The sequence below is a fragment of the Carassius carassius genome, chromosome 11 (assembly GCF_963082965.1).
Source record: "Carassius carassius chromosome 11, fCarCar2.1, whole genome shotgun sequence".
NCBI classification, from domain to species: domain Eukaryota; kingdom Metazoa; phylum Chordata; class Actinopteri; order Cypriniformes; family Cyprinidae; genus Carassius; species Carassius carassius.
Genome location: NC_081765.1, coordinates 6,636,283 through 6,663,229, shown reverse-complemented (window position 1 = coordinate 6,663,229; position 26,947 = coordinate 6,636,283). Strand labels below are relative to the sequence as shown.

At 36.8% G+C, this 26,947-nt stretch overlaps 3 protein-coding genes across 5 annotated transcripts in view; 2 read left to right on the top strand and 1 right to left on the bottom strand.

Moving 5' to 3' along the window:
- Positions 1–5,198, top strand: LOC132152696 (eIF5-mimic protein 2-B). Its single transcript, XM_059561505.1, has 12 exons — positions 1–128; positions 439–509; positions 1,100–1,276; positions 1,367–1,461; positions 1,580–1,645; positions 1,755–1,890; positions 1,972–2,081; positions 2,183–2,353; positions 2,445–2,591; positions 4,425–4,563; positions 4,658–4,780; positions 4,855–5,198. The coding sequence occupies exons 2-12, from the start codon at positions 446–448 to the stop codon at positions 4,887–4,889; spliced, it is 1,263 nt and encodes a 420-aa protein (XP_059417488.1). The 5' UTR covers positions 1–128; positions 439–445; the 3' UTR covers positions 4,890–5,198.
- Positions 5,199–6,513: 1,315 nt separating this feature from the next.
- The window catches only part of LOC132152694 (uncharacterized), a 75,182-nt gene continuing 54,748 nt past the window's right edge, over positions 6,514–26,947 (bottom strand). Inside the window, exons 2-6 of one of the 3 annotated variants that reach the window (XR_009436564.1) lie at positions 8,874–9,017; positions 8,182–8,472; positions 7,355–7,600; positions 6,849–7,262; positions 6,514–6,650 (exon numbers count right to left, since the gene is read on the bottom strand). Coding sequence is in view for 1 of the 3 variants with exons in the window: in XM_059561503.1 (XP_059417486.1) it covers positions 7,263–7,600; positions 8,182–8,472; positions 8,874–8,931 (687 nt within the window). In the remaining 2 variants the exon portion in view is untranslated. Of the gene's footprint in view, positions 6,651–6,848; positions 7,601–8,181; positions 8,473–8,873; positions 9,018–26,947 lie in introns of those variants that run through there. The other 2 variants (XR_009436565.1, XM_059561503.1) reach the window with 2 other exon arrangements.
- Positions 16,154–18,798, top strand: LOC132152374 (T-cell surface antigen CD2-like). Its single transcript, XM_059561138.1, has 5 exons — positions 16,154–16,254; positions 16,728–17,015; positions 17,159–17,404; positions 17,760–17,882; positions 18,141–18,798. The coding sequence occupies exons 1-5, from the start codon at positions 16,197–16,199 to the stop codon at positions 18,299–18,301; spliced, it is 876 nt and encodes a 291-aa protein (XP_059417121.1). The 5' UTR covers positions 16,154–16,196; the 3' UTR covers positions 18,302–18,798.

The following is a 26,947-nucleotide window of genomic DNA, read 5'->3' as shown; positions in this document are numbered from 1 at the left end:
ACTGAACTCCCCTCGTAATTGTAGTAGTCCAGTCTTTATGAACGTCGTGCTGAGTTTGAGTGAGGTAAAGTGTGCTTGCAGTTATTCGTTAACGGTTAGGAAACAATTGTCTCTATTCATAAATTTCGGTAAGTATTATTTGAAAATTGTCTTCTGTTGTAATTTGTTTGTCATACCGAGTAACCTATTTTGTTCAACCATGTTATTGAAAAGCGTCGATTGATGCGTCATTTCAAAATATTTAACTTTAAAACTTTGGTACGTTAGATTTTTTTAGAACAAAGAGAATGGTCCCAGTCCCTTTACTTTTATTCTGCTTTACTCTCCATAGACCTCGGTCTTTATAACAACAGAAAGGTGTTTTTTTTTCTCTCAATCTGAGTTGAATTCTTGTGTCCACGTGAATTGCTTTAAGATTATGTGTTTTCATCTTTTCAGGTGTCTTATGAGTAATCAGAAGCAGCAGAAGCCAACGCTAACAGGCCAGCGTTTTAAGACACGGAAGAGAGGTTGGTTTTCTTTTTTAACCTTTTGGGCCTATTAGTTTAGGAGTCACACTTTGGAAGTGATCGACGCCTTGAAATGTAACCCTCTAAGAGAGAATTGTGCCATCTGGTGGCATACAAATTTGTGACGTGTCACCTCCTGTATATATTAATTTATACAGAGGCTTTTGGATTCCGTGCATTGTTTTCTGTGCAGTGGCTGATTTGTAGTTCGTACCACATATATATATATATATATATATATATATATATATATATATATACACACACACTTACTTACTTGGTGGAAGTAGAACTAAACAGTTGTGTGGTTCTCACTCACACATATGAATTGCATCACTTGGACATGCCACATGTGCTAGCTTGCCCTGACCCGGCATGAGATGTTCTAAAAACACAATTTTACCATAGGATAGATTGATAAGTGTATGCATGTAAAAAAATAATAATAATTGTGTGATCCTATGCTGCTAATGTGAATGAGTGTGCTAATGAATGTTCATTGGATTCCTCTAGTTGAGGTCTAGATCTGACAAGTAGTCCAGGCACTTCATTGAGCATTACACCTCATTTTCTTCTGCCTTTTTGAACAGATGAAAAGGAGAGATTTGACCCTACACAGTTTCAGGAGAGCATTGTACAAGGATTAAATCAAACTGGCACTGATTTGGAGGCTGTTGCCAAGTTCTTAGATTCATCTGGGGCCAAGCTCGATTATCGTCGCTATGCAGAAACCCTGTTTGATATCCTGGTGGCTGGTGGAATGCTGGGTAAGGGTGCCGAGTACTTGGGTTCTCCTTTGTTTTGGTTGTGAAGTGTAGTTTAACTAGAGCTTTTCCACTTGTCTCTGTATCCATTAGCTCCGGGAGGTGCCTTATCCGATGACATGACTCGGACTCCCTTCTGTCTCTTCACAGCACCAGAAGATGTTAAGACCATGAAAGCATATGCTCAGGTATCTAATGCTTCCTAAAGGGTTTATTAACAATCTGCTTCTAGAACAGGCTCTCTTTTTAATAAGTAATGGCATCTGAAAATCAGCATTTTAACATTTATTAAACTTATTTTTTTAGGTTTTTAACAAGTTAATCCGGCGTTACAAGTACCTGGAGAAAGGGTTTGAAGAGGAGATTAAAAAGGTAATCTGCCCTTGGCCTTTAAGTTTATTTATTTATTTATATTTTTTTTCTTAAATACCAAAGTTTTGACCATAATTCAGAAATTATTTATTTTTCCTATTCTCCGCAGTTGCTCCTGTTTTTAAAAGGATTCAGTGAGTCGGAGCGTAACAAGCTTGCCATGCTCACAGGCATTTTACTGGCTAATGGGAACCTGTCATCTTTAATCCTTGGCAGCCTCTTCAATGACAACTTGGTCAAAGAAGGTATATCTAACCTTTGGTCATGCTTGGTTTTCTTATTTTCCCAGATTTTTCTCCTGTAGTAAATGTGTTGCTTTTAAATAGGTGTGTCTCCAGCCTTTGCTGTGGTCCTGTTTAAATCGTGGATCAATGAGAAGGACATTAACTCTGTGGCTGCCAGTCTGCGTAAAGTTGGCATGGACAACAGGTTGACTGTGAGTCTTAATGCGTTCTAGATGGCATGAGTGAACCAGTTCAATGCTGATTGTACGGTTATGGTTAATGTCTACTTATAACTGGTTGTTTCTGGTTTCAGGAGCTGTTTCCAGTGAACAAGCGAAGCTATGACCACTTCGCTAAATACTTCACTGATGCTGGGCTTCAGGAGCTTTCTGATTTTGCACGCAACCAGCAGTCATTAGGAACTCGTAAGGAGCTTCAGAAAGAGCTCCAAGATCAGATGTCTCAAGGAATTTCTTTTAAAGAGGTCCGTGAAGACCCTGAACTAAGTTGTTGTTGTGTTTTTTTTTTTTTTTATTCAAGACTAGCAATGGTTAATAATCTGTTTTGTCTCTTAGATAATTGCATATTGCAAGGAAGAAATAAAGAAGAGCAGCATCTCTGAGCAGAGGATGATTGGTATCATGTGGACCAGTGTCATGAGCTTAGTGGAATGGAATAAGAAAGAGGAACTGGTCACTGAACAGTCCATTAAACACCTAAAGGTAAGCGTGGTCTATGGACTAAAGTAACCATAGCTTTTGGACTCCAGTGGGTTTACCAGGTTAACATTCCTGAGCCTGGTTTTGGTCCTTGAGAAACATTTGCTTTCATGCAATACCAATTTCAATCCCGGGACGTGTCTGCGTTCACGCGGAAGGCAATCTGGCAATGTTCCGGCAATTTTCCGGGTCCAACATGCAGTGTGAAAGGGGAAATGGATAATTAGTCAGAACAAATAAGTGACTTTATGAATAGGTAGACCATTCTAAAGTCTTGGAGGCATTACAGCAAATACCCGATGCTCCCCTTTAGTCTGGTTTTACGAAGCACTAAGTGCCTTAAATTGGCAAACCTAAGAGCTTTTGTTGGTTGGTGGTCTATCAACCGATCAGAAAGTGTGTGCTAAACCTAAAACCTACTAAATCCTTAATGTGCTATATGAGCACTTTGCATTGATTTAACCATATGTTACAGGATTACATTTTAAAGACTGTAGGACTGTTCACACATTCAAGCTCTCATTAGGACTCTGGCAGCCATATTTTGAAACGTCTGAAGATGGTTTGGAGAAGATTGACTGATCCCCCAAATAGAGCGTTATAATCGAGTCTTGTGGTGAGAAGCATGGATGACATTTATTAAAATTGTATAGCACTTTCAGGATTGGCAAAAGGACTTAGTTCGCAACTTGAAGCTTGACTGTACAGCTTGATTGACTTGACTATCAAGCTTTAAAGTGCCTTTCAGTAAAAAAAAAAAAAAAAAGAGTGGTTTTTCGCATACAGCCTGATGTACGGGGCATCTCCATAAATTAGAATGTAATGGAAAAGGTGTGTGTGTGTGGTGTTTTTTTTTTTTTTTTTTTTTCCTGTAGTAGTTCAACTCAAATTGTAAAACTTGTATATCAAATGAAATGCACACCGACTGAAGTAATTTAAATGTTTGGTTATTTTTAATTGTGATTTTCAGCTCCATTTAACAAAAACCCACTAATTCATCAACAAATTAAAATATGGTAACATGCCAATCAAATCAAAACACCTGCAAAGGTTTCCTGAGCTTTCAAAGTGGTCTCTCAGTTTGGTTCATTAGGCTACACAATCATGGGTCTGACCTGACCGTTGTCCAGAAGAAAATCATTGACACCCTGAAAGTTGAGTGGAAGGAAAAAAGCTGCACAACCAACTGAGAGAACCGCAGCCTTATGAGGATTTTTTTTGTTGGAAGTTTCAAAATTTGAGTTGAATTACTGAAGTAAAGAACTTTTCCATGACATTTTAGTCTGAGATGGCAGTTACCCCCCCCCCCCCCCCCTTTTTTTTTTTTTTTTTTTTTTTTTTCTTCTTTTCTCTCATGGTCAGACTTTAATTTGACATCCATGCTTTTAACATCTAAGAGGTAAGTTACCAAAAGGTCTGATCTGTTCCCTCGTCATTACAGTGGGAGCTTTTTATACCATACTTCTGAATGCTAAAACAAAGTAGCATAGAGCGAGAAGATAACATGGGGAGCTAGAGTAGAACCTTGAGGGACCCTGCCGGTCAAAGGCACCGTAACAGAGAAAAGTTGGCCAATATTGATTTGAGAAACTCCCTTTTTAGTAAGCGGACTGGAACCAATTTTGGGCCAAACCACTATTTCCCACCACCTGTTCTAACCAGGACTGAAAACGTTGTGGTATATGGTGTCAAAGTACAAGTCTAATAGTGCTACCGAATCCCAAGAGTCTGTAGCTAAAAGAACATTAAATGCTTTTAAAGGGCTGTCTCAGTGGAATGAAGTTTCCTAGTTTGTATCATGACCAAATTAACTTGACTTCTGTTTCTCTTTCTCAGCAACACAGCCCCCTGCTGAAGGCCTTCACCACACAGGGCCTGTCTGAGCTGACTCTGCTGCTGAGAGTTCAAGAGTACTGTTATGACAACATCCACTTCATGAAATCTTTCCAGAAAATTGTTTTGCTGCTCTATAAAGGTAGAATTTCTCAAAGGTGTAATTTGTGGTGCTTCTGGAGAGCTTCAATTAGGATGGTCTCTAAACCTTTTCTGATACTTTACTCATTCTTTAGTGGATGTTGTGAGTGAAGAAGCTATTCTTAAGTGGTATACTGAAGCTCACCTAGCCAAAGGAAAGAGTGTCTTCCTGGAGCAGATGAAGAAATTTGTGGAGTGGCTGAAAAATGCTGAAGAGGGTGAGTATCCGTCTCAATTAAACATGATGGTTTATTTGTTTTCACATATTAAAGAAGTTACACTCTTGTTTCAGAATCTGAGTCTGAGGAGGAAACCGATGAAGACTGAACCAAGGTTGCCTCATTTTGGAATGAGAAACAATAGTTCTGACTGTAGAGGATTCTCTTGCATTTCAGTTGACTGGTCTAGATCACTTAAGAGTGTACTTAACAATACAGTTTTAAAGTCTTTAGCAAGAAATGTTACCTTTTGAGGGTTGCACTTGTAGTCCTTGCCAAGGAAGAATGATTGTTCTCACTTCTGAACTCCTTATCAAAGACTTTTTTTTTTTAGATGTTAGTCAGGTTGTTCTGCATATTAATGTACAGTACCAACATTGACTTCTTTTCTTTTATAAAAATAAAGAAAATCATTCAAGTCTGTCTCTAGCTGTTTTTTTTTTTTTTTTTTTTATTCTTGAGGTGAAAGTTTGTCCTCCTACATAAGGAAACTTTCTTGTGGCACTGGTCATGTGAATGTGAGGTAATTTTTGTCTGTCATGGTAAATTAAATTCATAGTGGAGGGTTTTTTTTTTTTTGTTTTTTTTTTTTTAATCATTACTTGGGGAAAGCCATAAACACCGCAGGATCCAAATGTCAATTATTCCAGGAACACTTCACAATATGGTTTTATTGTTTGTGTAAGGTCACATTAAAACCTTTTTATTAAAATGTTCATTAACTCTGTTAATGTTGTGAAAACTAGTTTGTTAACTGACCAATTAACCTAATTGTGAAGTTTTGCAATTATTTGTGTAGGGATGGATGATCAACTCATATATATATTTTTTTTTTCAAAGAATTTTTTTTTTTTTTTTTTTTGCTTTGATAAAATGCTGCACATTACATTTTGACTTGGAAATGTCAAATGACAACTAAATTACAGTTTTAAAACCAAACCACAGATCTAATTGACTAAGACCACAACAAAAGATCCATCAGCATCCACTGCATTTATGACCATCCAAAAAATACATGCAGCATGAGCAGTTGGCGCTTATAAACACTACCTTTAATATGCAACTTATAGAGATGAGATGAAAATAAAACATCTTCTAAAATTTTCTAAAGCGAGTCCATTCCTGTTGGATACATTCATATAAACCCCCACCCCAAATGTATTGTGATTCGTATGACATCTCAACCGATTTGAATCGTCACATGTTTGTATAGATTTTCAAATGGCTCGCGGTGGATCATTGAATCCCTATTTCAGTGTCCCTGCTGTCCAGTGCTTCTCATTTAACTTGTTACTTGTTGCTAGAATTGGCTTGTGCTGGTCCAGTGAGGTCTTGGGCTTCACTAATTTCATGCTCATCTTCACAGTTGTGAAGGTATTTGCCTAGAACACAAATAGTTTACAAAATAACTACAGTTTCACATATTTGTTTGCTTTCTGTATTGGAATTGCAGTTTCTCAACATAATTCTAATGTGCTTTACTCTGTTTCTCACTCTGTTCTACTGTTAAAAATGACAACTAAATCTTTCATTCCATCAAAACTAAATGTATAAAAAAATTTTGGGAAAAAACTTTCAAGTGCAATTGACTTGTGCTATTGTGGAAATGGGGAGAGTGTGCTACTGGGATCATGTATTGATGTATGCTGAACAAGTTCTTGATATGCAAATAGACTGTAGCTTCCTGTATGACTGTCTAAAATATGCTTACCTGATTTACTTCTGATACCAGATGGATCAGGTTTGTCACTGAGAGCTTTGGAAGTTTCATCTAATTCCATTTCTTTACTCATATTATCAGCATCAGTAATTTCTTGCTCTTTGTTTTCACCGTCTTCGCAGTCTTTGATTCTTTGTTCAGAATTGTTAGCTGGAAAAAAGTAATCATTTGAATAAATTTTGTCGGGTGATATCAGCTCAAAGTTTGTGCATGTTGAACTTTTAAACTAAATACAGAAGTAAGACTAAGACTTTTGCACAGTACTGCATAAAAATAATGCATAATATATAATGCACAGATATCAACACTCAGATTCAAAACTCAAAGGTATAGTGAAAAGAAACATACTTTTAAACTTACTTTGGGCTTCTATCTCTGATAACTCACACAGTTTTCCATCTATCAAACTTTCTTGTACGTCATCTTTAGCTAAACACAGAGAGAAGATCATTTATAATGAATTATATTTGTAGCACATCAATTAAGATGCAAATCAAAGAGCACAAAATAAAGACTCACTTTTAATTCCTGATCTCCTTGAATCTAATAGGAGAAAATTAAGTCAATATTGTTGCACAAACGGGTAGCTGAAAGTCATATATTTATATTTTGAGGTAATGAGCACCTATGTCTTACCTTTGTTTATTTTTTTGTGAATTAAATAAATGAAAACAGCTGCAATCCCCAAGATAATAGCACCGATGATGACAAATATATCTGGTAGCATGGTATTCATATCTGTTTGCGGTTCATCTAATTCATCTAATTACAAGAACATAACAATAAATAATCATAACCCAACTTCATCAGGAACAATGTACTTCCGCAGTTATTGTTATGTGCATGAAGTAGACCTGTGTTGCAGTCTTTCAGAGTGAAGCTAGTGTTCTTTTGGCTAACTTCATTTTTCACAGTGCAAGTAAAGACTGAATCAGGCTTCTCCTCCTTGCTGATATGAAGCTCTTGCTCCGAGTGTTGTGTAGAATTTGATCCAGTCCTTTCAAAGGATATTGTGGAATTAGATGAAGCTGAACAGAACAGTGTTTTTGATTCTGTAGTCATGTTCAGTTTACAGGTCACAACTGGCTCCTGCAAAGCATCTGAGGAAACATGGACAATACTGGTTTTGTGTTTACTATGTGGTAAATATTTTTAATAACAATACTCTGAGTAAAGATGCGGAAATGTTTGAAACATACACTTACTAATAAAAAAGATTCCAATGATATTTGTCCTAAAATTCTCATGAATTCCTATTGTTTTGACAACGTCTCATTCTTTTGCTGTACACAAGTGGTCGGTTTAATATTGTATTTTTGCAGTTTAATTACATATTTAAACTTAAATAATTGTATTATATTATAATGATTTTCCATTAAAGTCGCATCCACTGCCAGTTACCAATACTTTTTTTTCTGAAAACTATAAATAAAAGACTTCTTAGAAAGTTTATGAATTCTGTGTTCACAAAATGAACCATCTTTTATATGTATCGATAGATTATGGGAGTGTCTTTTGCTTGTTTTGCTTTAAATGCTAATAATGTTCTTGGTCATCCAGCTTCACCGTTTAAGTTTTAATGGTGAGCTACTTGGCTATGCAGATATGCCAGCAAGGCAGCATTACATTTGTATATTAAGTCACTTACACATAATGTACAATTGTAGATTAAGTCACTTACCAATAACTTGAACTTCATTTTCAGACTTTTGCTGCTTTCCATTGATCTGTATTTCAGACTTATAAATACCACTGTCCTGGCTTGTCATGTTACGAACAGTGAGCTGCCCAGTTGTGATTTCAATCGACGATCTTCCTTTGAATCGTCCGTATGCTTCAAATTCATTCAAATCATGGTCGGCCACCTTGTCTTCATTGAATGTCCACAAAATGTCTTCAGGCTTATCACTTATATTCGGATTTAAAGTCAAATTATTCCCATTCTCAACAAAGGTGACAGAAGTTACCGCATCTGAATAACATTTATAAAGGGTAAGATCATGGTGCAAGGTTCAATCTAAAACATCTAAAAGTTAATAACATAACATTTTTACAATGAAATGATAACTCCAAAGCGATAGTGCATTAGCTTGTTTCCTAACAGGCCCTGAATAAATTCTGTGCTGTTACTCGAGCCTAAGTTGTCTTTAACATTAGTTAGGAAATGAATGAAAAAAAAATGAAAAGACAGTTTGTATGGATGGAGTCTAATTCGTTGTTTGCTTTACCTGGACATGGAATGCTTGACAAAAAACTTTTTTTTTTTTGCAACCCATTAGAACAGCTTAATTAAAATAACTCCAATTAACAACTTTAATAATAGTTACATTATAATGCAAATGACTATTTTCAATTATAAACAACATTACTTACTGAATCGTGATAATATTACACAGACGAAAAGATTAAATACTTCCCAGAGTGTTATCATTTTTCATTCACTTTCTTATTTCTCTCAGCTGTTCCAGGTAAACAGTCGGTCCAAAGTGGCTTTTGTGCATTTGTATGAGCCTGAAACTGTAATTAAAACACGAATGGTTTGGTTATATGTAGTTATTATGGTAAGTTGCCACTTCCTCAAATGAAAAAGTTTGTCATTGATATTTAAAGGATGATCTTTTTATCAAGTCATGCTAGCTCCACCCCATTGATTACAGCTGATAAAGTGATAGTTCACTCAAAAAAAAAACAAAAAAAACAATTGTCATTAATTATTCACCCCCTCAAATTGTTCCAAACCTGTATGAGTTCATTATTTTTTTTTTTTTTTTATTTTGAAGAAAGTGGGTAACAAAACAGTTGCTGGTCCCCACTGACTTTAATAGTCCTACATTTTTGATAATCCACTTTCAATCCACAGACGTGCGTCACAATATGAAAAGTTATGATGTTACATAGTGATATTAAACATTGAATTACACAAATATGAAAACAGCAGGAACATTACACAGCCAAAGTGCAAATTTATTTGCATGGTATACAAAGAGTGCTTTCAATAGTGATGCTTATAAAAGTCTGTGCCCTAAAGCCTATAAATAGCAGGCACAGACCCAAATACATTTGCATTATGGGAGAATTTCTAGAATTATTAACATTCAGCTGCAGCTTTACAAACACTATTCATTTGTGGTAGAAGATCAGAATAAACACCTCAAAAATTTTCACAAACATAAAATCACATTTGTTTACATTTTTGAAGCAGAGTACAAAACAAATTCACAAACCTAAAACCAACATTACTGTTTTTGTTGGTCTGGCCATGCATCTGTGGATTACATGGTAAATGCTAAATTATGTCAATATTTGGGTTTAAATGTCAAGTCAAGTCAAGTCACCTTTATTTATATAGCACCTTAAACAAAATACATTGCGTCGAAGCAACTGAACAACATTCATTAGGAAAACAGTGTATCAATAATGCAAAATGACAGTTAAAGTGTCTGATAACCTACTGTAATAGTGTCATATCATTAGAAGGAGTTCCCATGAACTTCAGTAGAGGGCACCAACACTCAGGACCATTCCACCCATCAACCACCAGATGTCACTTGGACACTAGCACCTCTCATACTGTTGCATCACAATCACCTTGCCACACCTGCACCTCATTCATCAGCCAATTTCCTTGCCACACCTGCACCTCATTTACACACACATAAAAGCAGCACGATCACTCTCACTCACTGCCAAGTCTTGTTTAGCCTGTCTGACATTTCCGAGCGTTTTTCCTAGTGTTTGTTCTTCCCGTGTATTATCTTGGATTGTATAACCGACTCTGATTCTCTGCTGGCTGCCCTGATCTCTGCTTGTTACCGTTAATGATTTTGGATATCCCTAACATAACTGACGTCATTCCTGATTTCTGCCTGTATGACCATTCTCTCAATAAAATTCTGCAAATGGATTTGAACGCCTCTGACTCCCTGTTACAAATAGACCTTGTCAGGGTCTTGTCATGCTTTTAACAAAAGACTTTAAGTAGACAGTCTACATAAAAAAAATAAAAAATTACGTCATAGAACTTTATAGAACTTTCTAAAGATTGTGTCTATTCTACAGCCTCGTTTCATCCATGTACAATTCAATATGGTGGGGTTGTCAAAGTTTTTTGTAGGGGTTTTTATAAGCTTTTAGTCAAAACTGAAACCTAATAACTCATATTATCCAAGTATAACATGATCAGTCACAAACTTGCTTATTTGATTAGCTGGCTGACATAGAAATGGAGCACAACTGTTTTTAACATTTTAGCCCTAAAATTAGTTAATTTTCACTTGACTTTGAATAACAAAATTTCTCATAATTTCTATTGATGTTGTAGTTTACACATGCCTTATTAATGTGTGGAATGTTAAATATATTGAGTTGAAAACCTCAACACTGCTAGTATAATTTTTTTTGTTTTTGCTCTGAAAGCTAAGAGGAACAAAATATATGGAGATAAATCAGTAGCTAAACTCGAGAGGTTGAAGATCTGAATGTGAGAACTTGTCATATTAATATTTGTATTTGTAAGTTAAAATTTACACTCACAGCTCTGATGTGAAAAGCTGAATCTTTCAATTTGCACACACAGACAATGATCAAAACACCCGTGTTTTGAATTGGAAGTTGTAGATTAATAGTCACAAATGTGTAGAATGACATTCACACAAAGAAAATGTCTATTTACTTTTGCACTTTACTTCAGTTTCGCTGCACAACGTCAAGTCGGCACTTACAACCTCTCAGATCTGGAAGTACAAGTTCAAATCCTAGCGCTCTGACTTTTGCTACTCTTTTTGCGGTATTCTGTTGCAAAACTCACTTGTGCACTTGTATATGCAGATGTGAGAGAGCAGAGCTGGGGGCGGGGCTTTGGTGCGAATGAGAACATAGATATATATATCGATAGATAGATAGATAGATAGATAGATAGATAGATAGATAGATAGATAGATAGATAGATAGATAGATAGATAGATAGATAGATAGATAGATAGATAGATAGATTTTAATTAGCAATACAAGCACTTAAATGTACAATTACACTTTAAGAACACCATAAAACAAAGTGGAAGCGTTAAACAGGCTTTGAAAAGGGAAGCTGCACATATCTGACAAGACTTAAGGCTATATAACAAATAGGGATATAGTTCTGTAGCTAGTAACCACTAAAATAATTATGCTTAATAGAGTAGTAGTAGTAGTGTTCTGTCATCATATTTCATTGTTTTTCATGAACATTTCTGTTAACAGATTACACTCAGAAAAAAAAGGTGTAGCTTTTGATAGGCTACCAATTTAAGTACTAATGTATCTTTAAGGTTGCCTACTAATATGAATCCTTAAGGGGTTAAAGATACAAAGGTATACCTTTTGAAAACCTAGGGACAGCTTTTTTGTTATACTTTTTTGGAGTATGTATTTTTATTTAATCATTTATTTATTTAAATCAAATTAATACTTCACGCACAGGTAATTATTTATTTGTTGAAAGCCATGTTGGCCCGTGTCATTTTTCTTATTTTACAAATGATCTCCCAATTGAGTAAGAACAATACGCCAGTGGCTATTTACAATAAAAGTGGAATTAACATACTTTCTTAGCGATAGATCCTACAGTAGGCTAAGTGCAGGTAGCTCAATATGCTATTTACAGAAAAAATGTACAGTGAAAATCGTGATATATTCTATTTACCATGTAAAAGTAGCAGTTCTTTGCAATAGGCTGAGTATAAATAATAATTAGAGGCTAGTTATACTTTATACTGGCAGATACATTTGCACCTCACTATTTATATACATTAACAGGATGCAATAATAACAGATTGTAAATGATTATATTTATTACAATTATAAATAGTTGTGTCATTATTAAACACTTGTTAGACACTTTACTTCCGTTTTTAGAACATTTTGTTAATTTTTAATTAAAATAAATTTTAATGTGACATGTGATGGGAAAAGTGAGAAGAATGAGCTTGGCAAAAGCTGAACTCAAACCCAATCAATCGTGTAACAAGCTAGTTTTCCGTGCCCAAAACATTACTGCCTACACCATTGAAGCCGTTATTCAAATGTGTCGTTTTTAACCTTATGTGTCCAGGGAGGGCGGAGCTACTGTAGATTTGCACTTAGTAATAGACATTCAGAATAATCTTGTTTTCCATTGCATTAAGATTATTTTTAATACCACACTGGCATATCATTTTACTTAAGTAAAGTGTACTTAATTTAGATCCACCAAGGAAACAAGACTAAGTATTTTACAGTATATTTTTTCTTATATAGAAATGCAATCTTTATTTTATTATTTTTTTACATTTGTACTTTGTAGTTTCATAGAGTAAGTTACCATGGTAACTGACTCTGAGTTTAAGTTTTTCTGAAATTTTTTCAGAAACAGGCTTGACTTACCCTGCTTTCAAAGGTTTGACAAACCTCCCATTCTGAAACAGAAAACCTAGAGTTTCCCTCATTTCAGGGTTAACATACTCAGAGTTTTCACTTAATATCCTTTGTGAAACGGGCCCCTGGTCCTCTCTCGTCCTGTATGATTTGAGTTTATCTTAGGGTTACTTGCATGTAATTGTGCATAATTAATTGTTATTTTAATAGTAAGTGCATGTAACATATGTAACAAGGACACCTTAAAATAAAGTGTTACAAAATTGTTTTATTCAATATTTAAAATCATGGCATGGAATCTACAAGGAAGTCCCCTCTCTCACCTTGTAAATGAAGAGAACATATTTATTTTTCCATTTATATATTTTCCCTTAGCAAAAACAATAAATGTTATATTTTGACCTCTAAATACAACCCGAATTCCGGAAAAATTGGGACGTTTTTTACATTTTAATAAAATGAAAACTAAAAGACTTTCAAATCACATGAGCCAATATTTTATTCACAATAGAACATAGATAACATAGCAAATGTTTAAACTGAGAAAGTTTACAATTTTATGCACAAAATGAGCTCATTTCAATTGTGATTTCTGCTACAGGTCTCAAAATAGTTGGGACGGGGCATGTTTACCATGGTGTAGCATCTCCTTTTCTTTTCAAAACAGTTTGAAGACGTCTGGGCATTGAGGCTATGAGTTGCTGGAGTTTTGCTGTTGGAATTTGGTCCCATTCTTGCGTTATATAGATTTCCAGCTGCTGAAGAGTTCGTGGTCGTCTTTGACGTATTTTTCGTTTAATGATGCGCCAAATGTTCTCTATAGGTGAAAGATCTGGACTGCAGGCAGGCCAGGTTAGCACCTGGACTCTTCTACGACGAAGCCATGCTGTTGTTATAGCTGCAGTATGTAAGCGCTGCAGGACGCCGCTTCTGGACCATGTTCACATATGGCTTCCTTTTTGCATGATAGAGCTTTAGTTGGCATCTGCTGATGGCACGGCGGATTGTGTTTACCGACAGTGGTTTCTGAAAGTATTCCTGGGCCCATTTAGTAATGTCATTGACACAATCATGCCGATGAGTGATGCAGTGTCGTCTGAGAGCCCGAAGACCACGGGCATCCAATAAAGGTCTCCGGCCTTGTCCCTTACGCACAGAGATTTCTCCAGTTTCTCTGAATCTTTTGATGATGTTATGCACTGTAGATGATGAGATTTGCAAAGCCTTTGCAATTTGACGTTGAGGAACATTGTTTTTAAAGTTTTCCACAATTTTTTTACGCAGTCTTTCACAGATTGGAGAGCCTCTGCCCATCTTTACTTCTGAGAGACTCTGCTTCTCTAAGACAAAGCTTTTATAGCTAATCATGTTACAGACCTGATATCAATTAACTTAATTAATCACTAGATGTTCTCCCAGCTGAATCTTTTCAAAACTGCTTGCTTTTTTAGCCATTTGTTGCCCCCGTGCCAACTTTTTTGAGACCTGTAGCAGGCATTAAATTTTAAATGAGCTAATTAAGTGGATAAAAGTGTAAAATTTCTCAGTTTAAACATTTGCTACGTTATCTATGTTCTATTGTGAATAAAATATTGGCTCATGTGATTTGAAATTCCTTTAGTTTTCATTTTATTAAAATTTAAAAAACGTCCCAACTTTTCCGGAATTCGGGTTGTACGTTTCTATCCCTTAACATAACCCATAACTTATCCCTAAAACCACAGGGAAATGATAGGTTAATAATGAGAAGCCTTGTTGTAAGCCATAATTTGACATTAACTGTACATCTCTCTCAGATTTCTGAAATCTGATTGGTTGGTTGGAATGTTGTTCCAGTATCAGCAAGGATGTTGATTAAGGAACATGTTTAACTTGGTGAAATCATGTTCACTCATCCCCACACACTCCCAGAGACGCACGCACGTACAGGAAATGATATCACTTTCAGCTTGTCATCTTAAAACAGTGCGACTCACTCAGAGACTGAGAGAAAATGCTGCTAAACTTGACATTTATTAACTTTAGTTTATTTATAATGTTCCCCTCTGGTAAGTTGTTGTTAAGGTATATTTTCCGTAGCACCACTTGTCTGTTTACAGACATTTTTTCCTCTTAATCAATTATATGTACACCACATAAAACTTTTTTTGCATGCTTTTTGATTGAATTTGGCGCCCCCTACTGGTCACAGACTCATGTGCTCTGAATGCTCCATATTAAGATTGATTTCCTCATGCTTCACATTTACCTGTACATCTGCTATAGTATCTGTTAACAATAAGTAAATTAAACCTAAGGATTACAAGATTTCTTTGCATTCGCCTCTTCACATCTCCTCCAGATGGCAGCATTGCACTGAGACATTGACTGCACACCCTGTTCCACTGAACTGGTATTGATAACCTAATTGTGAGGGAAAAAATAATTTGATGGAAATAACCTGGCCACGAAACCCAGAGTGTAATACATTTTTGTAGTCTTTTTTTTATACTAAAAGATTTACAATGATAGCTTATCTGTTGCAAAAGAAATACAGTACATACACTGTGTCACACTTTGCTGTGGGAAGGAACAAGAGAGAAACATGGAGTACAAGCAAAAGTCTTTAATTCAGGAATCACAGGAATAATCCACAACGGTAACACAGAACGTCCAACAAGTATGGACAAAGTAGACCAGACAGAAGAAAGACAGGAATGTAAATACTAGGGGTAATTAGTAAACATAGGTGCATGGAATGAGACAATCATCATGGGACACGGAACACATGGAGGGAAAACACAACATGATGAGCCCAGGGTGTGACACACTGGCCATGAAATAAATGTGAACAATGCATCTATGGTCCATCCATTCATCCTCTGTAGGTTCACGGGAGGGCTGGAGTCAAGCCCAGCATCTCGGGACTAAGGCAGGGGACTCTTTGGTCTCTGCTCAGTGATAACTATATTGTAATGTGTTAAATTTCTTAAAAGGCTATGACTTATGCACTTATTCACAAAATGTATTATCAGCATTTGTTTGTGTGTAAACTTTTGTTTGTTGAAGTGTTTTATTTAATTAATGTTTAAAAAACATGTCGGTCTTTATAATAATCTAATAATGACTGAAGAATAAATTGATACATTTACAGGAATCTACACAGAACTCTGAATACTCAGTTAGTACACTGAATTACTGGCAGTGTTCTGACTGACACCCCCCCCCCCCCCACACACACACACACACGCTCCCAGACATGCCCACACAGGAAACTGTAGCTTGTCATCTTAAAACAGAACAACTCACTAAGTAATCTGCACGAAAATGCTGCAAAAGCTGACATTAACTCTCCTCTTCAATTTAATCTTCATGTTCTCCACTGGTAGGTTATTGTTGTTGTTGTTAAATTAAATATTTTCTTAAATGTCACAAATGTTCTCTTCATCATCTTCTTAGTCCATTATTAGTAAACCAAATAAAAATTATTTTTCATGGTTTTTGGTCAAATTTTGGTTTAATTTATCTGTCGTCAAAAATATCTGTTTATAAACAATTCTTTTTTATTTTTTTTGCAAGTAGAAATCAATCACATTTAACTGCATTTCCTATGGTTTTATATAAATGATGTATTTGTATGTACTCACTTCTTTCTCACATTCCTGTCATGTGAGATCCGTTCTTTTGAGAAAAAAAGTTTTCATTGTCATTTTCCCGCAATTGTGTTCAATCAAATCATGTCATTAGAATATAAAGGTCAAGGTGACTGTGTGTTTGAAACTCAACATACAGCACCATTTTCTCACTGTATTAATGATCTTTTTGCTCAAAGTTTTTTATACCACTTTTTTTTTTTAGGTAAATTTGCATCTTCATGCATCTACAAAGCTGTGGGTGATACAGTTATTATTCCATTTGAAGGTGCAGAATTACTTGCAGACGATGAACTGAGATGGACACATAATGAAAGGAAAGTTTATTTTAAAAAACATTTACAAGTTAAGCTCAGCAAGTTCAATGTTACCCAAAATGGATCCGTGATACTGGAGAACGTACAGAAAGACAGTTCTGGGGAGTACAGGGGCATCGTCTATAATGCAAAAGGAAACTTAAAAAAGCAAACTGTAAAACAGCTCTGTGTACTGGGTGCGTACTAGCTTGTGTTCTTTTGCTATTCAAACTTGCATTTCGGTCAGATGTCACTTCTCTACTCTATATTTGCCCATTGAAGTCATGCAAGACTAAGTGTGTTTTAGCAATATGACTTGCTGTTGTTGTGTGCATTTCAGAGCCATTACCTGAACCTACAGTTTTGGTGGAGTGCATAGAAAAAGGAGTAAATCTGACTTGTGCAGTGAACAACAGTGAAGTTGTTGTGTATTGGATGAAAAATGGCATGAAGGCTAATGTGACACACGCTATTTTACACATCAGCTCATCTGAGCTAGAATCTGGAAATAATTTCTCATGCACAGTCAGCCACATGGGAAGACACAAGACAGCTAAAGAGGTTAAGCCAGTGTGCTCTGACACAGGTCCAGTGTATCAAAATCATTTGACATATGAATTCTCATGCATGACAACATTGGTTTCTATGAAAAACTTGACTCTTACATTTTGTTTATAACCCATTTAAAGGTCTATATACAACTGCTGTTTATTGTTTATTACACTGAATCATGTTTCATACCATAGAGTTGTCATCACAAAGATACTTGTATTAACTTTGAATGTTTGTCATATAAAATGAAATCAGTTTGTAGCAAAGATCTGTAAATTATGTTATACTGTAGAAAGTGAAATTGTGTTTTTGCATCATTTTACAATTGCTGAAATGATAAATATTGGTGATGGAAATTTGTATAATATACTTTGTTTGTAAATTTCTAGGCTTAGATTTATGGTGGATGCTGGTGATCCTGTCAGGGGGAGGAAGTGTCCTCCTCATACTCTTCATCATCTGCCTAGTCTGTGTCTGCCGCTACTGCAGACGAAAGAAGAGGAAAGCAAAAGGTGTGTTTCCAGTGAACTATTTTGTATTCACAGTTAGAACAGGTGAGATCGTCTATTTGTAGGTGTTACTGGTGTCAATCAGTGTGGGAGTGTTCCACAATGACACAAATAAGAATAGAAGAGGCAAAAATGACATATGAAAAAAAAGAAATAATAAAATAAAATCTTCATTAGAATATTCTCAAATTCTGAAATATCCAATAATTCTCGTCAATTCTCAGTAATTCAAAACCAATTATTTATCTTTTTGTTGGGCAGAGGAAGAAGAGTACCGGCTTACATCTCTAATGCCCTATCATAATTTTCTGCCTGATGAGCAGTATATGCAGAAAACCACATTGCCGAGGCCTTCCAGAAGCCAGCGTCCTCTACCACCCTTACCCAACCCCCGAGGTCCTCCTTGTGTTGGACCCCCATGAGAGAACAACACTCTTAAAAATAAAGGTGCTTCACTATCGCATAGAATAACCTTTTGTCTAAATGGTTCCAGAAAGAACCTTTAACATCGGAAGAACCTTTCTGTTTCACAAACAGTTCTTTGTGGTGAATGTTAAAAAAAAGTGAGAAAGAGATGGTTCTTTGTGGAACCAAAAATGGTTCTTCTATGACATCGCTTCAAGAACCTTTTGAAGCACCTTTATTTTTAAAAGTAAACAGACTTCAAGAGACATTGAGACTAAAACCGAGACACAAAGGGACTACCAATGAAAACTAGCCGCCGAGCTAATCTGGGTACATTCACATTCATAAATGTTGATTAATATACATTGTTCCTTTTTTGAAACTAAATAAATAAATAACCAATGCTGAATGTAATATTGTATATAAAATTGATCATATAAACTATTGGTCACAAAAGTTAGGAATAATTAAGTAAGAATTAAATGATAAAAACTAATAAATAAAATAATATATTTTTGGGTATCTTAAGCTCACTAAATGATGCACACCAAAAAAAAAAAAAGAAATAAAAAAAAATTGTAATCATTTCAAACTCTTGAACTTAGTGTATGTAAAAGATTTAGAAGCATCTGATCATGTTTTAATTTGAACTCTTTTGATTTTTTTATGATAATTGTATAGTCATCAATATTTATATTATTTTTTGTTTTATTTTATTTTTTGAAGTGGGGGTTCAACACTTTTTCCTCATGCTTTTACATAGTATGCTGGATGACTGCAAATTTTTTGCTATTGATTTAAACTCCTTTGCAAATAGAAATCATTCCACTGAATCTAGGTCACTTCCGTAGAGTATGTGCAATTCTACATGATGTTTTGTGATTGTGCTCTGCGAGCCCAATAGTACTTGCACTTTTCCGGTTTTAACTGATGTTATTAAATTGTGGTTGTGAGATGTGCTCCAGAAATAAATAAATAATGATAAAAAAAACATTACATGATTTCACAGACACACAGTTACTCAGTCCTTTAGAATTATGACACCTGACTTACTACACTTACTCTTCAATAGCCTCAAAAATGTAACTTAGCAAAATCATTTAAAAGGTACATTTATATTCATTAAACAGATTTATGAAAATTGTGACCATAAGTTTTTTATTGTAGCAGCACAATGACTCCCATCCATTCAAATAACAAGTTAACATTTAAAGTTTAACCAAAGCATGAGTTGCTCTGAGGTTTCCCACATGTGGTGAATGTAAAAGAATTTCTGACACTTGGTTTGAATGTGTGAATATGTTGGTATTTGTGTTTGCGTCTGCCTGCCTTACAGAGAATATTTGAATTTACCATTTTGAGTGACACATAAAACATGAACATTCAACTTACTACACACTTTATTGTTCTTGCATCCACATGAAAATTGGGTGAAATGCTGTCATTTTTTAGCAGTCACAGGTAACTTGGTTATGCTCTTGTGGGGAAGTTGTGGCCTAATGGTTTGAGAGTTTAACTCCTAACCCTAAGGTTGTGAGTTTGAGTCTTGGGCCAGCAATACCACGACTGAGGTGCCTTTGAGCAAGTCTTTGAACCCCCAACTACTCCCTGGGTGCCGCAACATAAATGGCTTCCCCCTGCTTCGTGTGTGTGTGCACTTTGGATGGGTTAAATGCAGAGCATGAATTCTGAGTATGGGTCACCATACTTGGCTGTATGTCACATCACTTTACATGGAACATGTTGATATCTTATTTCCACAAACTGTAAAAATGAGTAAATTATCTCATGAAAATACAATTTGTAGAGTGTTTGTATGTTTCTTATTTGATTATAAAGATTTTTATCATATAAATAACTAACTAGATGAGGCCTAGTCAAAAGTTTAAAGTAGTTTAAAAGATTGCAATCGGAAAGTTTTCATTTTGGTAATAATTTGGTAGTTTAAAAGTTAAAATAGTTTTAAATATTAAACTTTGAATATTTTCAAGGCAATACAGTCTATCAGAAAAACATATAGGCAGAAAACACATTGCTAGGGTACCTGGAATGGTTGCTAGGTTGTTTCAAGCATGACTAACATGTTGGTAACCTATTTTAACAAGATTAGCATGTTACTAGCATGTTTCTAGCATGATTAGCATGTCACTGGCATGTTGTTAACATAATTGTAGCATGATTAGCAAGTTACTAGCATGATTGGCATGTTTCCAACATTATTAGCATGTTGCTAGCACAATCAACATGTTACTGGCATGTTGTTAACATGATTCTAGCATGATAAGCATGTTACTAGCATGTTGCTAACATTATTATAGCAAGACTAGCAAGTCACTAGCGTGTTGCTAGCATGTTTACAACATGATTAGCATGTTAATTGCATGTTGCAAGCACAATTACCATTTACTAGCATGTTTCTAGCATTATTACCAAGCTACTAGCAAGTTTGTTAGATTGTTTCTAGCATGATTAGCATATTACTAGCATGTTTCTTGGATAATTATCATGTTAACCTAACCTAACCTAACCTAATCCACCTAAAATCAGCTTAGGATGGATGCTTAGTCTTAGCTGGTTTAAGTTGAAAATCTCTGGGTTAAACTTGGTTGGTCTTTTAGCAGATCTAACAGCTTGACCAGCTAAGAGTAGCAAGTGACTAGTATGTCAGTAGCATGTTGTTAAAATGATTACTAAGTGACTAGCATATTGCTAGCATGACTAGCAAGTGACTAGCATGTCGCTAGCATATTTCCAGCATGATTAGCAAGTGACTAGCATGTCAGTAACATGTTGTTAGCATGATTATCAAGTGACTAGCATATTGCTAGCATGACTAGCAAGTGACTAGCATGTCATTAGCATGATTAGCAAGTTACTAGCATGTCGCTAGCCGGTTTCCAGCATGATTAACAAGTGACTAGCATATCAGTAGCATGTTGTTGGCATGATTAGCAATTGACTAGCATATTGCTAGCATGGTTAGCAATTTACTAGCATGTTGCTATCATGACTACCTTGTCATTAGCAGGATTAGCAAGTAACTAGCATGTTGCTAGTATGATTTCAGCATTAGCAAAAGACTAGCGTGTTGCTAGCATGATTAGCAAGTTACTAGTATGTCGCTAACACAATTAACAAGTTACTAGCATGTCACTAGCATGTTTCTAGCCTGATTAACAAGTTACTAGCATGTTGTTAGAATGTTTCTATGCTAATACAGCTAAAACCAGATACAACCAGTTGATTCAGTAAAAAAAAAAACTTCTAAAAACCAGCTGAAACCAGCGTGACAGTGGCCTAAACCACTTTAAAATCAGCTTGGGAAACCAGCCAAAGCAACCGATCAGCTTAGGTTGGTTTTAGCTGTATTCTCAGTAGGGAGTTTTAAGCTTTGCTATGGCAGTAGACAGCTAAAATACATCATAAGTCTTATTGTATAAAAGTTTTCTATGGGATTTTAGGTGAAGTCCGGTTTACGAAAAGCGTAAGCCAGATCAGTAATAAAAGATATAGCAACCCGAGTCAGACCAGTCTGACCGGAGTTTGGTGGTTACAACTTTAAAAGTCTATGAGGAGATACATTTTAAAATTTGGAAGAAGAAGAAGAAGAAGAAAAAGAAGAAGAAGAAGAAGAAGAAGGAGGAGGTTTAAATAAGATTTCAGTAAATTGGCTTTTTAAAGGACACTTTTTAAGTGTGCACACATTACAAACATTCTAAACAGTAAAAGTGTGTTGACCTGATTGCATATTGATTTCCTCGCTTTTGATGTCTGAAGTGAAACTCACAAATGTGCTCTCTCAATTTAACACCAAATCTATTCATTAAAAACAGATCTGTGTTCTGCTCAAGAGATCAAAGCATGTTGGTGATGTTATCTTTGTTGCAGTTTGTGGAAGGTTTTTAAAATATGCCTGTTTGACAGAGAGGATGTGAAGAGATTAATGTGAAGATAAGCTGTCAAGGGTGGCTTGTAATTGTCTACAGAGAGCAGAACAATGAGGCACTAGTTAATCAAATATGGAACTTAGTTTGAAACTTCCAGTTTTATTTATTGTTACCTTCGATAAGAAACAGTCTAATTTTTAAAACTATGTAAATTTCTTCATAAAATTCAAGCAATTAATCCCGTTTTGATGCTCTGTGATGTGGCATGATAGAGTGCTGTATAAGTGCCTCAAATCAAACAGCAGTGCAGAGGCCGAGTGAATGTGATCATCCTTTCCTTTTTACTGAATACTACATGACATAAACATGAATGAATATTTAATGTCTTATGTAACCACTTAGTCAGTTTCTCAATCTTGATACGACGTCATTAAAACAGCTTGCACATTGCCGGTCCTAGACTTTTGGGGGCCCTAAGCAAAATTTTGTCAGGGGGGCCCCTGTCTGTAAACAGAAATTGAATAAATTAATCAAATGTAAAAAGAAAAAAATAATAATAACACACTGCATAGTCTTCAGTCTTATTAAAGTTTGTAAAATTACTCAGTGAAGAGCAGTTAATGATTCTCTTGTTTCCCTTAATTGTTTGAGTAGCCTAAAATTAAATGAGAAAAACAACAGAAGGTTTATTATGCTACTGTTACTTTAAGACTCAATCTATAGATCCATACTGTTCATATTCACTTATGGCATGAATAAACTGGATGTGTTTAAGTGAAAATTCATAAATGTGATATTTTGAAATATTTTTTCTGTTCATTTGTCAGCCAGAGTACACATGCAGCCAGAGTAGCCTATGCTATACTTGTCTTTGTTTCAATCAGTGTGTCTTTCACAGCTCAATATCCTTGCAATATGCTGACTGTATATTATGAAACATTGGCACTTTACATGATTTGACAGAGAGCAAGGGGGGCCCAGGTGTTGTGGGGGCTCTATACGCAACTTGCGTACTTTATGTAGTTATGCATTAAACAAAAGGTCACTTAGCATTACATTTACCTCGAGCAAGTCATTCAGTGTTTACAAAGCACATTTGTTTGCTAGAGGAACATCTAGAGAAGAACCTTTCGCTAAATATTAGTCTATTCATTATATTTTACTTAACCTGTTAGTGCTGTCTCAAGTCTTTATTTTTAAATTAATCTGTCATAAAAAGTTATGACGGCCACTGTGTGAATTATTATATTTCAATAACAAAAAGGATTTATTTAAGTGCAATTTACATTTTTGTGTACTTTTTTGAGTGTTGATTATTATATAAAAAAATTGATAGCAATTAAATTTGTTGTTAACTGTAACCTTTAATATCATAGTAATGTGCAAGTAAAAGGGGCTCCCTAAAGTTTCCCTAAAGTGCCTCACTGAAATTAAGAAAATCTGATGCTGATGCAAAGCATTCACATGATAGGCTAGATGTTAAGTGACCTAGAAATAGTGCAGAATACAAAATATTCCATAACCACGCAGCGTAACTTACCTTTCTGTTGAAAAATATAAAAATCCTAAAACGTTTAATTCATTGACGTATTTTTCGGACCGATATTAGTGCAGCTATTAGAATACAGGGTTCACAGTGATAGAGATTTGGTCGCGAGGCAAGTCAGTGGAAGGTTTTTATTTTTATTTTATTATTATTTTTTTTTTTAAGTGCCAGGTCTAGAGACTTGTTTTATAAGCTTAATTTCTTTGAACTTGAGCTAGAGCCCTGCACGGGCCTTAAATTTAGGCCCGAGAGGCTCAGACCTGAGCCCGTCCTGTGTCCGATTTCTTATCAGAATTACCAGCCAAGCCCCACCCGAGCACCGCCCAACACCTGTCACCTGTATGCTAATGCGTGTGTATATGCGTTGTGGATATTGCGTAGGTGATGGATGATATTTATAATGGCCTGTAATCATTATAACAGTATTTCATACAGTAGCCTACGTGTGCTCTGCAGGTATATAGGCATAAAAAAAGTAGATAAGCTAAATGAGCCCGAGCCCGACTCAAGCCCGAGCTGTAAAAATATTAATTAAAAAATGACCCGAGCCCGGCCCGAATGGACTCAGTGTGTTGGGCCCCGTCCAGCTTGCACATATCGCACCAAAAACGCGTGGAAAACGCTAGGCGCACCGCTTTCTCCTTCTTTCCAAAGCACTTGGGCAGTTGCGCCCCTGAGGCGTCTGCCTTTGCTAAGCAACCATGATGTGCTCTCTCCATGAAGACGCTGAAATTTTAGCAAAGGATAAATGGATTTGCAGCTCAAAAAATCGCTTGCAGTATCTCTGCTACTAAATTTATTTCAAAATGGCAATCCATATACAACTATGATCAGCTGTTCCTTCATCTTGGCTGAGCTTTCAACATTGTTACGGGAAAGGATGAAGCTGATTGGTTAGTTCTTGTCACATGACCCGCGGTGCGCTTGCGGCATTCTGAAAAGTTGAAATGTTTTAAACTCGATGCGGTGCGGACGCGCCTGGAAAAAACAGGCGCTTCGCACAGCGTGCGCATCGCGACCGCATCGCTTCCATTATGAGTGTGCATACCCCGCGCCTACATTGGAAATAACAAACTTGAGCACGCAAAAGACGCGATATGTAAACGGCCCCTTAGGCAGCAGTTTCACCACGAATATTGATACCACCACAACCACCAGAAATACTTAATTATGTCTGCTTTACAATGAAACACAAGCTCATTGCGAACGATTCTCTAACATAATACATTCATTGCGACCCATTTAACAGATGCATCATTTTAAGTTAGAACAACTTGAACAGCACCAAACAATAACAATGCAGCAAAATAATTAAATGGGGTTTTATTAACAAAGTTCGGAGGAGCACGATCAGATAATCAATTTGGCACAGGTGCATCTCGTTTAGCTATCATCTTAACTAGCACAACAAGTGTATATATATCCAGTATGAAGCTACTTCTACTTGCAACACTGGCCTGCACATCCCATTATTTCCATCCTGTTACTTCTAACCCCCCTTTTACTTTTCAGTCTCCTCCAGGTCATGTAGCAGATATTAGCATAAGGCTGCCTCTGCTAGCAGTGCAGGCTACACAGGTTCTTCAAGACATCACACACCCAAGCCCTTTCCCACAACCTACAGCTACAGCAGCTGAAGCAAACGTGAAGCCGCCCAAACATGCCCACAACTCTTCCGCTCCCTCATGCTACCAACCATTTTTTCTGTTCAGTGGCCTCCAGCTCCCGCAGTTAACGGCATGTGAAGCTGTTTCTGCTTGCAACACAGACCCTCACATCTCAGACTTTCCTCCTGCTACTTCCTACCTGTGACGGTGGATAAAGGAAAGTCTGGAAGCAGATGCGAGTTAACAGTTTAATTAGAAGAGATGAGTATGAATACACAAACAAACAATGATGCTGAGACGACGACACTCCGTGGTGGTGGTGGTGAGGAGGTGAGGAATCCTGATGATGGCGGAGAGAAGGTGAGTAATCCGGATGATGACGGCGTGTAAGCAGCAGGAGAGGATGGCACAGGAACTGCGGGGAATGGAGCCGAAGGTAAGTGTCCGTGGCTGAGTGAACGTGCGGAGAGTGGATGAGGTTCTGGGGAAAACACAGACATCCAACGCATACAAAACTAAAGCCAGACGAACAGGGTAACCACATCAAACATGTAACAATGATCTCACAAACACAAGACGTGAGACAAGCCAATATATAGGAGATGAGTAATGAGTGGCAGCTGTTGCTGATGACAATTAACCGAGACGCCCACAAGCTAATCAGTGCAGACGCGAAACACACAGATTTCATCACAAAGTGCAAACACCCCGAGATCACGGTTACCAACCGTGACAGTACCCCCTCCCCCTCTAAGAACTCCTCCTGGAGTTCCCAGAAGGGCCTACCTGCTGATTGTAGTCATCAATAAGGGAGTGATCCAATATGTCCCTAGCAGGTACCCAACTCCTCTCCTCCGGACCGTAATCTTCCCAGTCCACCAGATACTGGAATCCTCGTCCCTTCCGTCTCCAGTCCCGAATACGATTAACCGAATATGTTGGTTCCCCATCTACAAGACGCGGCGGCGGGGGAACCGGAGTAGGCGGATTAATACGTGCATAAAACACGGGTTTAATTTTGGACACATGAAAGGCGGGGTGTATCCTCTTGTACGCAGGAGGTAGTTTGAGGCGGACTGTCACCGGACTAATGATTTTGGTGATAGTGAACGGGCCGATAAATTTGGGAGCTAATTTATTAGATACGGATCACAGAGGAATGTTACTGGTAGAAAGCCACACTTTTTGACCCACGACGTAAACGGGAGGCTTTGACCGGTGGCGATCGGCCTTGGCCTTAGTGCGCTCCCTCACCCGGAGCAGAGTCTCACGGGCTCTGGTCCAGGTGCGGGGACACCTCAGGACAAACGCGTGAGCGGAGGGGACCGCGACTTCAGATTCCAGACTGGGAAAGGCTGGTGGCTGGTACCCTACACTACACTGAAACAGATAGAGGCCCGTAGCTGACACTGGCAACGAATTGTGGGCGTACTCCACCATAGAGAGCTGTTGACTCCAGGAAGAAGGATTCTTGGAGACCAAACATCGCAACGTCCTCTCTAAATCTTGGTTGGCTCGCTCAGATTGTCCGTTGCTTTGGGGATGATAACCCGAAGACAAGCTAACTGACGCTCCTAACAATTTGCAAAACTCTTTCCAAAATTTGGATATAATCTGAGATCC

Excerpts from the sequence above, each read along its gene's own strand:
- LOC132152374 (XM_059561138.1), top strand. The coding sequence starts at position 16,197 with ATGCTGCAAAAGCTGACATTAACTCTCCTCTTCAATTTAATCTTCATG. Across the intron at positions 16,255-16,727 it reads AATCTTCATGTTCTCCACTG|GTAAATTTGCATCTTCATGC; the intron begins GTAGGTTATTGT and ends TTTTTTTTTTAG. Across the intron at positions 17,405-17,759 it reads GCCAGTGTGCTCTGACACAG|GCTTAGATTTATGGTGGATG; the intron begins GTCCAGTGTATC and ends GTAAATTTCTAG.
- LOC132152696 (XM_059561505.1), top strand. The coding sequence starts at position 446 with ATGAGTAATCAGAAGCAGCAGAAGCCAACGCTAACAGGCCAGCGTTTT. Across the intron at positions 1,462-1,579 it reads CCATGAAAGCATATGCTCAG|GTTTTTAACAAGTTAATCCG; the intron begins GTATCTAATGCT and ends TTATTTTTTTAG. Across the intron at positions 1,891-1,971 it reads TGACAACTTGGTCAAAGAAG|GTGTGTCTCCAGCCTTTGCT; the intron begins GTATATCTAACC and ends GCTTTTAAATAG.